The sequence below is a fragment of the Ixodes scapularis genome, unplaced genomic scaffold (genome assembly GCF_016920785.2).
Source record: "Ixodes scapularis isolate PalLabHiFi unplaced genomic scaffold, ASM1692078v2 PGA_scaffold9__187_contigs__length_104089568, whole genome shotgun sequence".
Lineage (NCBI taxonomy): Eukaryota > Metazoa > Arthropoda > Arachnida > Ixodida > Ixodidae > Ixodes > Ixodes scapularis.
In genome coordinates, this window is record NW_024609884.1 from 92,245,147 (window position 1) to 92,257,637 (window position 12,491).

At 42.7% G+C, this 12,491-nt stretch overlaps 2 protein-coding genes across 9 annotated transcripts in view; one reads left to right on the forward strand and one right to left on the reverse strand.

Moving 5' to 3' along the window:
* Positions 1-839, forward strand: part of LOC8031041 — a 44,551-nt gene extending 43,712 nt beyond the window's left edge. For 2 of the 3 annotated variants that reach the window (XM_042287134.1, XM_029990110.4), the window contains one exon: positions 304-485. In XM_042287134.1, the coding sequence (XP_042143068.1) occupies positions 304-368 (65 nt within the window). In that variant the 3' untranslated portion in view covers positions 369-485. Of the gene's footprint in view, positions 1-303 lie in introns of all 3 variants that reach the window. The other variant, XM_029990107.3, reaches the window with a different exon arrangement.
* The window catches only part of LOC8031039 (TBC1 domain family member 14), a 92,164-nt gene that overhangs the window by 19,770 nt on the left and 59,903 nt on the right, over positions 1-12,491 (reverse strand). For 2 of the 6 annotated variants that reach the window (XM_040503806.2, XM_040503808.2), the window contains 5 exons: positions 8,095-8,166; positions 7,908-8,030; positions 3,614-3,723; positions 3,442-3,545; positions 580-3,383 (listed from right to left, as the gene is read on the reverse strand). In XM_040503806.2, coding sequence (XP_040359740.1) covers positions 3,196-3,383; positions 3,442-3,545; positions 3,614-3,723; positions 7,908-8,030; positions 8,095-8,166 — 597 coding nt within the window. In that variant the 3' untranslated portion in view covers positions 580-3,195. Of the gene's footprint in view, positions 1-579; positions 3,384-3,441; positions 3,724-7,907; positions 8,167-12,491 lie in introns of those variants that run through there. The other 4 variants (XM_029990111.4, XM_040503807.2, XM_042287135.1 and 1 more) reach the window with 3 other exon arrangements.

The following is a 12,491-nucleotide window of genomic DNA, read 5'->3' on the forward strand; positions in this document are numbered from 1 at the left end:
CAAGAAACTTGTTTGCCTGAAACAAGTGGGATATGCCTAGAAGTTTTGTGAATCATCATGTTAGCTATGGGCTAAATGGGCTTTGCACACGAGAACTACAGGAAAAATCACTGTTTCTGCCATCAACAACGATGCATTCCAAAACGAGATCACTTTTCCAAACTGTGCATGCAGCACAACAAATATTTGAGAATGTTTCTTAACAAGATTTGTGCATGAAAACCTTGTTAAATAATGCATAATAGACAAACTGCTGTGTACAATGTAACAGTTTGCCTAAAACAAGTGCAATCTTTCTTTCAGAAGATTCAGCTCCCCTTGAACAGCAGCAAGGCAGACTACGATTCAAGCTATGCTGCAACTTTTAGGAAGTGCCTTTGTGCAGTACTCTGTGCCCTTCTAACACTTTTGGGGATCTTTTTAACACTATTACATGTACCCAAGCAATCACCTTTTCTAGTCGTTTTTGAACTAATATATCATGTCCAGCACAATTTCTCTAGGTATAGTCAAGCAGCCATTTTTGCAGTACACCATTTCTACAAAGTGTTCTGCACTGAAGAAAAGTGTGGAGGCCAGTTCATGGAGAAGTACTATTTATTCTGATATGTGTATTCGTATATGCATTCCAGCATTTCTATACAAGTTGTACTGAAACTTTGCAACTAATGAATTTGTAAGCATGTAGTATCATTGCGCCTGTAACGTGGACAGCCATGCATTTAAACGCAGCACCAACATGCTGCTCCTGTGTCAAATTGACTACCCTTCTGTTTTCCTGAATGTAAAAATAACTTCCATGTATTAAAATCCTCATTCATGCCATCAACCTCCTGCAACATGTGTTTGTGAAATGTATTTTGTTACGTCGAAGATGTTCATCAAAGAGAGTGAGAAAACAACTTCAAAATTTTACAGCACTTTTAAGTTACACTGGCATTTCTTTCTAAAGGGGGGACACTACCCAGAAAAAAACAATTTTTGCAAAAAAAAAAAAGTTGATTTTGAAAAAATGCCATATTTACATCCACCAACATCTAAAGAGTATTCCCAGAAAGTTTAATTAGTTTACACTGCATAGTCAATTTTTTATAAATTATTTTCGGTCCACCGATGCCAAGGAAGAGGCAGGGGTTGAAGCACTTTGAATACACTTTTCTCGGTTCCGCTTTTCGGCATTAATTTCACTTTAGAAGACTTATTGTTTGCCTATTATGCAATAGAGAGTTATTCTTAGGTGGCTTTCTGGGATAGAATTTTGTGAGGAACATGCCTGGGGATGGTTAGTTTTTCTACTTTTACATTCTTTTATGCTAAAACAAAACATTTGTAAAAAAAAGCGCAGACATGAAAAAAAAAGTGTAATCTTGTGGAGTTAAACTTATGAAAAACATTGCAATATAGCAAAATAGCTAGCTGGATATGTGCTATGGGTATTCCTATGACTATATTAGGCATAAAAATCACAAATTTGTATTTTATTTTAAAACAATAGTTTTCCTAAGCGAACACACTGACTTCCATATTGTAACATTTGTAACAAGTTTCAAAATTGACATAGGACTATGAAATTTAACAGGGATGGTCTTGCCAATCATATAAACCTACACTGCAAATTTGATTGAAATCGAGCAAGCGGTACAGAAGTTGACTTTTCTGAGTAGTGTCCCCTTTTAAAGGGGAGAACCTGGTTTTCAACATGTTTTTTCGTCAGTTCTTATCCAATGTATAACATCTCACCTAGAGTAATCATTTTGTACTAAGCACATAGATAAGCTCACTGTCATCTTATAGTTCTCAGGAAAGTACTGAATCTATCACACGTTTCTGCCTCACTTCTTTACCCATCAAAAACTATGCCACAAAGTATGTCTGCATGCCCTGGTAGAGAGCACAACAAAATCATTCTTATAACTTTAGCATCATTCTAGAAAAAATTATTATGTTGAAATTCCTTCGCTGATAAATTAGTCATTAAAGTCTTTACCAATTAGAAAATGTTGGAGCTGACATTTTCTGCACTCTGATTTATGACATATCCAACCCTGCAAAAAGTATTCAGATGCAAGATATTGTGCACACAAGTTTCTGTTGTGATGAAAAAATAAATTCTTAGAAAACGGGAACAAGTTTTCAACACATGCTCGTAAACAACCTGGATATAAAACTTTGAATCGACATAATATAAATGGGCGTTTTTTAAGTGTAGCAATTAGAAATTATGTTGGAACTTATAAAGCAACAAGACAATTTATTTTTTAGGATTAGAGTTTCTCCTTAAGCAGTTTGGTTTGATTCAAGATTCACGCTCCTTTTTGCTGAATGGAAGACACCGTTACCTCCAACTCTTTTTCAACAATGCTTACACAGTGATCCTGTCGAGGGGCTGGGAAATCCTCTTTTTGGACAGAAACTTATTCACTCTTTACACACATTTGGAATGCTATGCAATACTGCAGAACAAGCTTGTGCCTGCCCTAAAAACTTGCACCACGGGCAAACAAAAACCACTTTTTTTTTTTTTTTGTGCACATTCCCATCTGGCGTCAGAATGCTACAGCCACAAACTATGGGAGCACAGGACAGCAGAGCCCCACACACAAAATACCGGGCTGAAAGGTCTTGCGAGTGGTTTGGCTCGACTTGTTCCCGGTCTTTTGGGGAGGAGAGCTGACAGCAGAGACTGGACATAGCTGATGGTCTTTGTGCGACACATAGCCGGAGAACCATATTATGCTTCCATGTCCCACAATGAGAAGAACGTATCTGTTGCTTTGCAACATACCCTTGCAGCTATGCATGTTGCTTTGCAACATACATACCTGTATGTGCTCTCAAATCTCCTTTGGATTTCCGTTTGTCGCCGTTCGAGAGATTGGTTCACTGGGGCATGTGAAAAAAAAGGAACAGCTGGACAAACACATCTGGAGGTCAAACCTCCTGGCTGAAAGTGGTGTTGCCACAGGATGTACATCCATTTTTCAAAGCTGTGCCAACAGCTTGGGAGTATTGACTAGAGCTGGAGACTAGACGAGAGCCATCAGACCTCATCCCAACGTCTAGCGTGGTAGAACCGGATGGGTACAATCACTGGAAGTCCAGGGAGTCCCAGGCACTCCGTCGAGCAGTCTCCATTGTGTCCGTCGAGTTTGTCCCCACTTCTGCGACAAAAGCGGTGGTATTACATTGTCGGTCCTAGCTGGCTTGCTCCCGGTGTTTTGCCAAGACCTGCGCAAAGTTACGCTTGTTAACAGTCATGCGAATAGCGCCGATGGAGTCGAACAGCACGTCGGAATTCATGTCCTCTGGCAGCTTGGTCAAGAACTGGGCAAGGTTGATGAAGTCTAGTTGCAATAGGACTTGTTCGTAGAGCCGCATGATACCTGAAAGAAGGCTACCTTTAAGGGCACTCGATCGAGTTGGGAGATCGTGTGAGCTTACCCAGTGCCGACCTAAACAGGAATTCTTCGCCGTCTCTCAAGAAGACATCCCAAACTCTGCTGGCCACATCCAGCGGCAAAGACCGGCTGTACAACGTGTAGATCCTGCAGTGGTGACAGTCTCGACTGGGGGCCCTGGCCAGGGCTCCGAGCCAAGATTCTGAGACACTCACCAGTCCACGAGGTACAGGTCTGACGTGAGACTGTGTTTCTGGAAGTGTGCAAACAGCTTGGGCAGGTTCTCGCGGAAGAAGTCCTCGTACAGAGTGTAGTAGGCGTTCATCTGCAAGGTAGCTTTAGATGAGACATTCATCCAACTTTTGTTTTTAATGCGCCCTTTTGTCTCTGACCTTAGAAACCTTTGGGTGCCTTAACTCTATAACTGGTACTTAGCTAGAGTTGTGAGCACACGTAGCCTTACAGTGTTTTTTTTTTTTTTTTTTTTTTTTTTTTTTTAAGGGGGGACATGGCCTGGGAGGGTCAACTTTTGAACCATTGTCTCAAAGTGATTCAAACTTTCAGGGTGAATTGAACCCCATTAGGATTGGTGAAATCTAAAGTTTCAGTCTTATAGGCCAATTCTACAACATACTATGCTTAACAAGCTTCAGAAAAAAGTTACTTTATTAGGAAATGTATTTAAGAAAAATAATAATTGCAATTCATAAAATGTTTGGTTTAATGTGAAGTAGAATACCCACAGTGCAAGTTAAGGTAAAAATTAATTGTAGAAAGTGCAATTCTAGAGAAAAACAATAACACCCAAAAAAAGCAAACAATTTTAACAAAATTCTGTGTTTTAAAATATTCAGTTTTTGTCATGAAGAATTTAGCTTTTTCAGATTATGAGTACCTTAACTTGTTCCTCAGGAAATTTCAGTCAAGGACCACTGAATGAAATCTTTGCACTTTCAAAATGTCCAATGATACATTTCCTCGTACCACATTTCCTGCCAAAAAGTGAAACTGAGAAAAATGCATCCGAAGTTTCAACTTTTGGTTCTTCCTTTTCTGTGAGTCCGAGGTAGGCAAAATTCTTCTGGTGCATTGTTAGCACCTTCCTCTTCGAGACTTCCCTGTTCCCCTGGCAATAGCTACCAGTTTGTGTCATTTGTAGGCTAGCTAACGTTTGTAGCAGGCATTCCAATTAACAGATAAACTGGCAAGAACTAAGAGGCAAATCATACTAAGGAAGAGCAGCAAAGCAGGAATATGGTCTGAAGTGGAAGATACTGTGAAAGGGTGTTACTGAAGATGACACAATATCATGTCACTGGGCAGGGCCACTCGTAAACCCTGTTTCGGGTCTCAACCAATAAGATTGCTCATACCAAATTTTCAGAATTTTTTCTGTTTGGATGTATTGGGTCCTCCTAGCCATTGATACTTGTAAACTTGGAAAGCTTCTACGGGCTAAATCTAGAGTAAATGGCACTTCCAATGAGGGTGAGATGTTGTGGCTAGGTTAAACGAGTATGAAGCAGTGCTAAATAAAAAATGCAAAAAGCTTGCTCCCTGCTGACTCGGAGGGCTGCCGACATGTCAAAAATAATTTATTCTGAGATAAATCCTGCGTGTTAACAAATGAAAGTTTCTGAAACCATTCTTTGGAAGTTAATAAGCATAAACATATCATTTTTGAAAAAAACGTTTTTCTCTGAAAATTTTGAATTCCGAGGCCATGTCCCCCCTTAACTCAAACAAAGCAGATGATGCCAAGCATACATAATGTGAAACTGTATAGTAGTGAGGGCCTCGCATCACGCACTACCGTCCAACGCGAGAGAACCTCGCAGCTCCGCCAGTCAATGCATTTCACGAGGCAACATTCCGGCACTTAATTTCAGTTACTGAATCTTGGTGTGGGAGTGGTTGTATTCGAAAAAGAATAAAACATCCGAGTATACATTCTCGTGATTACACTTCTGATTTCGCATTCACCATTTTTCTAAAGGGCCTTCAATTCCGAGATTTAGCTTTTACTTTCAAGCGTCCCAGAAATTAAAGCACAAATAAAAATTCTGATAATGCACCTTAGTATGCAATTTAATTGTGAATCAATATCTGCCAATAGGTTTTACTGGTGCATTGTTATGAAAAGAATTGAGGAAGTCTGATCCAGAACGTATCTCATGCCCCACAGTGGCGCTGTCCCGTGAGTGTGCTTGCTACAAGCCATGTGGCAGTCTGCAACGAGTCGCTGTAGCATTGTACTAGTCCTCCATTAGGAATTCATTATATGCACTGGTGTAGTTCACTTATATTCCACTCTTTATGAAGTGCACTTCAGTCGCCACGACATCATACTGTGTCTCCACCTTGCGGCCAAAATTGTAAATATCCACAAGTATGGATACCCAACATCGTCTGCTGCAGGCGCACGTTCAGAAGCATGGATCTCAACGACCAGAGCCCGTTTCCAGCTGAGCTGCACTCTCCTTATTAAATGCTAGTTTTTGTTGCTGGGTGTGTTCAGATAAGGACAGTCATAGAGGTGTAGTCTCTTTTCAATTAAATTTTAATATGAGGTAGCCAAACTTGTCCACACATCAGAACAGACCCGACCTTTGCTTTTGTGAGAAAAAAAATTGAGCCTGAGAGGAGCTGTAAACAATGCCTTTCCCGATAGTGCATCGACACAACTTTGAGGGCCCCAGGAATAACAAACAAAAACATTCTAAACCAACTTCTAAGAAAGAAAAAATTATAAAAATTCACCAAGAAATGCCTCAAAATTATCAAGTTACTCAAGAAGCAAAGTTTAACTAGCTGAAATTTTTTGTGCAAAGTATTTCATGCTTTGTGCACTTTTTAAAAAAGGTTAGCGTTCTACTGACGTAAGTGTTTTTTTTTTTTACATTGCGCCCCAAAATTTGTCTCAAAATCGAAAAGGTCAAAATTATGCAAACTTTGAGCGGTAATTAAAGAAAATGATCATAGTGAATTTTCTTCAAAGCTCATCCGATGGACCCTTGACAATTGGTAATTCCAGATTGTCGCGTCAGTATCGAGTGCAATCGTAAAAGATCGGTCCCGAAGCGCTTACCAACAGCGCGAATACAGCACTTCCATCAAACGCCCGCGTCCGCTCCGAGTGTGAAGAGGTATTTACATGGCTCTTGCTGACACTCGTAGTTCAAACGTATCTTTTTTAACGTCAGCTCACTCCTGCATCTTTGAGGCCGCGAAAAACGCCGCGGCAATTTGTTTCCATCTACGTCGCTTTGCATACGACTGACACGGGCCGCCTTTTACCAACAATGACAGTTGGGTTAACTTCTGTAGTCTTCACCGGAAGACTCGCTGCACTTCCCAACAGGCATACCGGCGTATGGGACTAGTCCCATGCTGTCGCTGTAGCGCAACATATCTCATTGAATTTCGCTCAGCTGCGATGCGGCGATGAGAGGCGCCGATTCAGAAAATACGTCGGTGACATCAGCGCAGTAAAACCCACCGGCGCACCCCAACTCGTCGCCGCTAACGCTCCCATTCTCCTACTGCCGAGAGAACTTCCGATTCCGGAAACAGCGTACGTCACGGCTTATTTTGCGGTCAGTTGGAGAGAAAGAAAAAGTCGATATTTCATTAATTTTTTGTGTAGAAGTTAATAAACCGAGACGAAAACGGATGCCTGTTCGGCATTCAGTGAACATTGACGGTTTAATGTAAAAGTTATCTGGAAAAAGTAAAAAGGTCATTTCATGGTCCCTTTATCATATTCGAAGCGATAAGCAGGAGCAAGGTTAAAGTACGCCGAGCAGATTTACCACTCGCATGAGAGCTGCTGGCCGGCAAGGTTTCGGATTGGACCGCGTTTCAGTTCCATCAAATCATGATTTATCTTGCAGGAATGCGGGTTCCAACTTCTAACGATGAAGTACTAAAAGGAATCTTTTGCTCATTTGTTTTCAACTGACTGACATCCGGACCCCGGGCCGCAGAGCCTCGGGCAATCTGACGCTTAACTACTCGACCTCACCTCAGCTGACTTGCTTAACTGCTGACGGTTGAAGAATAACAATCCAGTTGTAGGTAGTGTAGCGCTTAGAATCCAACCCCTGAGTTTTTTTGCATGCTTCCGACTCGATATACAACGGAAGAATAAACAGAACAAAGGATTGCAAGGCCGACCAAACTAAACGCGCTCATTGTTGCCAATCGAGTCGATAGAAACCGAAACCATGACAGAATACAATTTCTTGGCGCACGTTTTGCCATTTGGTGCATAATGGCGCAAGGTATTGGCTGTGGCGCAGTTTCCGCAACATGGCGCAGTCAAATGTGTCTGGCACAAATGGCGCAGCCGTTACACCCCTGGTACTATCGGTTTGCACGCTTTCGCTAACATTCCGAAGAAAGGCTCGCTGCCGCAGTTGGAAAGCTAAGTGAGCATTTTTCCTTTTGGGAAGGGGGAACTCCTTGTGGATAGTGGGCAAGCAGAGTGAGCAGACAAGTCTCGGTCACCTGCGGCTGGTCCACACGAAAGAAGGCCAGCTGACAGGGCCGATTGAGCAGGTTGGCAAAGCAGATGAAGGCGTCGGCCACGTCCAGGTTGAGCAGCAGCATGGCCGCCAGGAAGGACATGCCCTGCACCTGCGGAAGCGAGGCCGCTGCAGTCGGCCAGGCCGGAGACCACTGCCCGGGAACTCACGTAGCCCACGTCGGGCCGGTACACCACGTAGGCGCCCAGCAGGCAGTGCAGGACGTCGAAGTAGGGGCCCGACTGAAACAAGAATCCAGAGGTCACGTGCATTGCGGACGAGCGGCATAGACGCACACATCTGTGCTTTCATGGGTGGTCCCATTGGGCCCAGTTCACTGGGGACGTTCAATATACACAAAGAAACAGAAAAACATCACTTGCAAGGCCTGCACCTATTGTTTTTCTGCCTCTCTTTTATACTAACTTAGTGAAGAACATTGGCGTCACACGCATTGTATAAAAAGAAATAAAGTTGACAAGCGCTCAGACAACTTCAAGCTGTCGGGACAAAACGAACACGTCCAGCCTATCGTCCGCTTTCTGTCTGCTCCCATCTTTACCCCCCTGGTTTTTGTGCAAGCTGCAAGGATGATCGCTCTCTGCCCTCCCTTCTTGCCACTTGACAATACAGCCAATCTGCACAAATGCTCTCCACGCTTTCGGCTCCTCCCTCTTGGAAATTCTGTGAGCGAGAAGCACCTTCCGACGCACTAGCTGTGCAACCCTGCTCCAGAGGACCCCGGCATCTTGCATAGTCCTGATTCGCTATGAGCCAAGTTCTTACACTGGCAGAGAAGCTTTCCACCATTCTTTATCTCAACATCCACAAGCTTTATCGACGTAGTACGGTGGTCGACCATGGTCCGGTGACAGTCTCTAATTTTGATGAAAAAAAAAAAGAATGTTTTGCTGATGGTACCCAGCAAAGCAAAACTGATTTTTGTTTTGTAAAAAGAAATCCTGTCTTTTCAGAAAAAAAAAAAAAATTGAAGCTCATTTCTCAGTCCGAGGTGTTTTTGCGGATGTCGAAAAATTGCCATTTCAGGCACCTCCTCCCAAAAGTAACTGCTGTGGCTCTCGAAATATCTACTGAAAAATTATGCATAGGGCGGATTGACCGATATTACTTACCACGAAGTATCGATGCCATTAGCTTGAAGAAGAATCGCAAACGCTGCACATTTCACAAAAATGCTTCAATTTGACATTTCTTTTCTTCGCATCTTTAAACACCAGGATTTTCAAACTTTGCTGCATGTTGCCCTGTATTTTGTTAATCTTTGCGCTAAATATTGTCCTGATTAGTGGTACAAATTTACGAGGAGAAGTGCTCAAATGGGGTTATATCACTAAATATAAATTACTTTGCAAATCAATTAAAAACAAATTCATTTTCGATTTCTTTTAGACCCTTCCAAACTAAGATAAGCACTAACAGAATTTGCAAAAACATCTTGCATTAGTTTTGTGCCTTTGAAGCTATAAAGCAAGAAATCTGGCCAAATTGAGACTACCGCAGTGCTGCGAGTTTAAAGTTTATTTTGTTTACAAAGCATAAAAATGCTTGGGGATGGTGCAGTGTGCCACTATACTTGGGGTCAACTTTCTGTGGCAATGAAGCCAAGGCTAAAGAGTCCAAGCGTGCCGTTTCACTGCACAGCTCAATATTGTTCAACCCAAATAATTTGTTGGGTGTAACTTCATCAACTAAAAAATATAAAATTGTTCTTTTTAGCTTTGATTTTACAATGTTACCATAATATTAGTCAAGACATGCCAAACTTATAGCACTTCTTTTTTAGCTACTTGGGGATTTCTTCGTTTAAGTTCGCCGCAGGCTTTCTAGTTCCCTGCAGAAAAAACGTGACATCTTTGTCGTGTGCGTCGCCCGTACCTTCCGTGAGCTCGCCCCTCTGTTCGCCCCGTACGACTCTTGCTAAGTCTGGCAACCAAAAGTTGTCAAAACAAACCAAGTGGTGTGCAACATGCGCAAGTGAGACAGAGGGAACCGAAACCCTGCTGTTTCCGTATACAGGCAAACCCGTTTATAACGAACAGCAGGAAACGCTACAATCAGTTCGATATGGCAAGTAATTCGATATAGCAAAAACCATCTACAACGAACCTCCACAATGCGTTCGTTGTAAGGCGAGAGCTTCTCTTTCTTTCTCATCTCTTCACTCCCACCTTGTAACAACACGCTGGAAAGTATTTTTTTTTTTTTTCTGCATGTGTGCAGAGTTTGCTTTTTTAGCTTAACTCCCCTCCTGAATCACTTCTCTTCGTGGGCAACCGTTTTGGGATGAAAAGATTTTTTTTTTTTTGTGTGTGTGTGCGAGCAGTGTGTATTTTTTAGCTTTCTCACCTTCCAAATCTCTTTTCTTCACTCAGTTCCGTTCGCAACTTGAGCTTTTGGAATTTTCTTTCCCTCCTACTTTTTTCTGGAGGGGAAGGGACAGGCTAAAAGACGATTGTTTGCACGTTTTCATAAGCCTCCGGGGGGGGGGGGGGGGGGGGGGGGTTCAATATAGCCAATATGTTGTTCGTTATAAAAAGTACTTTCTACATGCATTTTTATTTAAATTTTCTGCGAATTCCATATCGGCAATAATTCGCTCTACATGGGTTCGTTCTAACGGGTTTCACTGTGCTGGTTGGTTAGCGACCTCACCGGCGTAAGCCAGCATACTGTCGCGCGGCTGAAGACAGGGGTGGTTCCCGTTTCGACCCATTCCCAATACAACCTTCCCGTTTGTACCTTCCCGTTTCGACCCGGCTCAAAACGACCTTCCCGTTTCATCCTTTCCCATTTCGCCCTTTCCCGAAACAACCTTCCCGTTTCGGCCACCGTTCGGTTCGTTTGTATTGCTCGTTAACAGTTGAGTAGGTACAAGTGTTTAGTGTCTGAACACTTGTACCTACTCATATAGCGCTCCGTAATCCCCCACAAGACCTTGAACTATACAGAGAAGGCTGGGGGCGCGCATGCGCAGCTGTGGCGTTTTCTTCGGGAATATCGTAGCGGAGGAGAAAAACGATCTACTACAACTCCCTATTGTACAGAGCGCGAAACCGTTAGCGCGAGGAAACGATTGTTGGTTTTAGCTGTTTGTCTAAAAAAAAATCTGAAGACTGCCATCAATATTATTAGTGTATTTGAAAGTGCTCATCTGGTCCACTAACCTAAGCGATAAAATGTTGTACCTTCTAATACCATTTCGAAGTGAAATTTAAGAAAAATTGCCAACATCGTGTTTGTGGTAACGTTGTCGCGCAGTGTACGAAGTCCATTTCGTGGTTACACATTTTGGGGACCATCTTGAAAGAAACATTTTAAGTGGTTTAAGTAGAAATATATTTTGTTGAAGCTTGTCTGAGTGTATTGCATATTTTAAGAATACGTTTACAAGAAAAAATATTTCCCAACATAACTGAATTGCTCACCTTTGCATTAATTGCATTAACATGATTTCGGGACATATTTTTAAGCAGAAATACTGCGCAGACCAGGAATAGAACGATGGACACTTTTAGCGAAGAGGTTGAGTTGTGCGGAGCTTTTTACCAACGGGTTCAAGCGGGACAAATTCAAACAAAAAATATGTCTTGGCTAAGGGTTCACATATGAAGGGCGCTTCGGGAATGGGTTGAAACGAGATAGGTTCAAACGGGAAGGTCGTTTCGGGAATGGGTCGAAACGGGACGGGTTCAAACGGGAAGGTCGTTTCGGGAATGGGTCAAAACGGGACGGGTTTAAACGGGAATGGGTTGTTTCGGGCTACACCCGAAGACAGAGGCTCTGAGTGGTCCTCTGAAGTCCCCAAAGCGTAAGAGGCTTCGTTTGACGACGGGAAGATCACCCAAGGTTACTGGAAAGACAAGAGTGCAGCAGTACGACAGCTTCACCCTTCTGCACTTCGACAACAAGTGCATCGGTATTTCATGTGCAATGAAGTGCCAACTGCAGCAAAGATCCTCAGCAATGTAACCAGCGATACCAAGATGGACCTGCCAAAGCCGAGTATCTGTGAGTAGCTCGGGCTTCTCCAATGACACTAGGTTTGCGTTTCCAAAGCGAAAATAGATCCCTGCACTGCTGGAGAGGAACAACATCATTGTGTGGCGGCAAAAGTACCTGCGATGATGGACGGATGCCTGAATGCTGAATGATTATCCCAAAGGCTAGATGACCAATGTGCAGATATGACACTCATCTGCATGTAGGATAGGTGACTAATGATGGACGAAAGCCTCAATACCAAATAACTATCCCAAAGGCTGGATGACTAATGATGGATGGATGCCTCAATACTCCGACTATCCCAAAGGCTGGATGGACAATATGCAGATATGACAGCCATCTGTGTGTAGGATAGATGACTAATGATGGATGAATGCCTCAATACTGAATGACTACAGTCCCCGACCGATTTTTCGGACTCCGCAGGAAACCAAAGAAACGTCCGAATAATAGAGCAGTCCGAAAACTCAGCAGATTAAAAAACTTGCCTTTATTACGTCTAAGCGGACTTAAAAATGCAGTAAATAGTGCGGTGCCTCAGGTT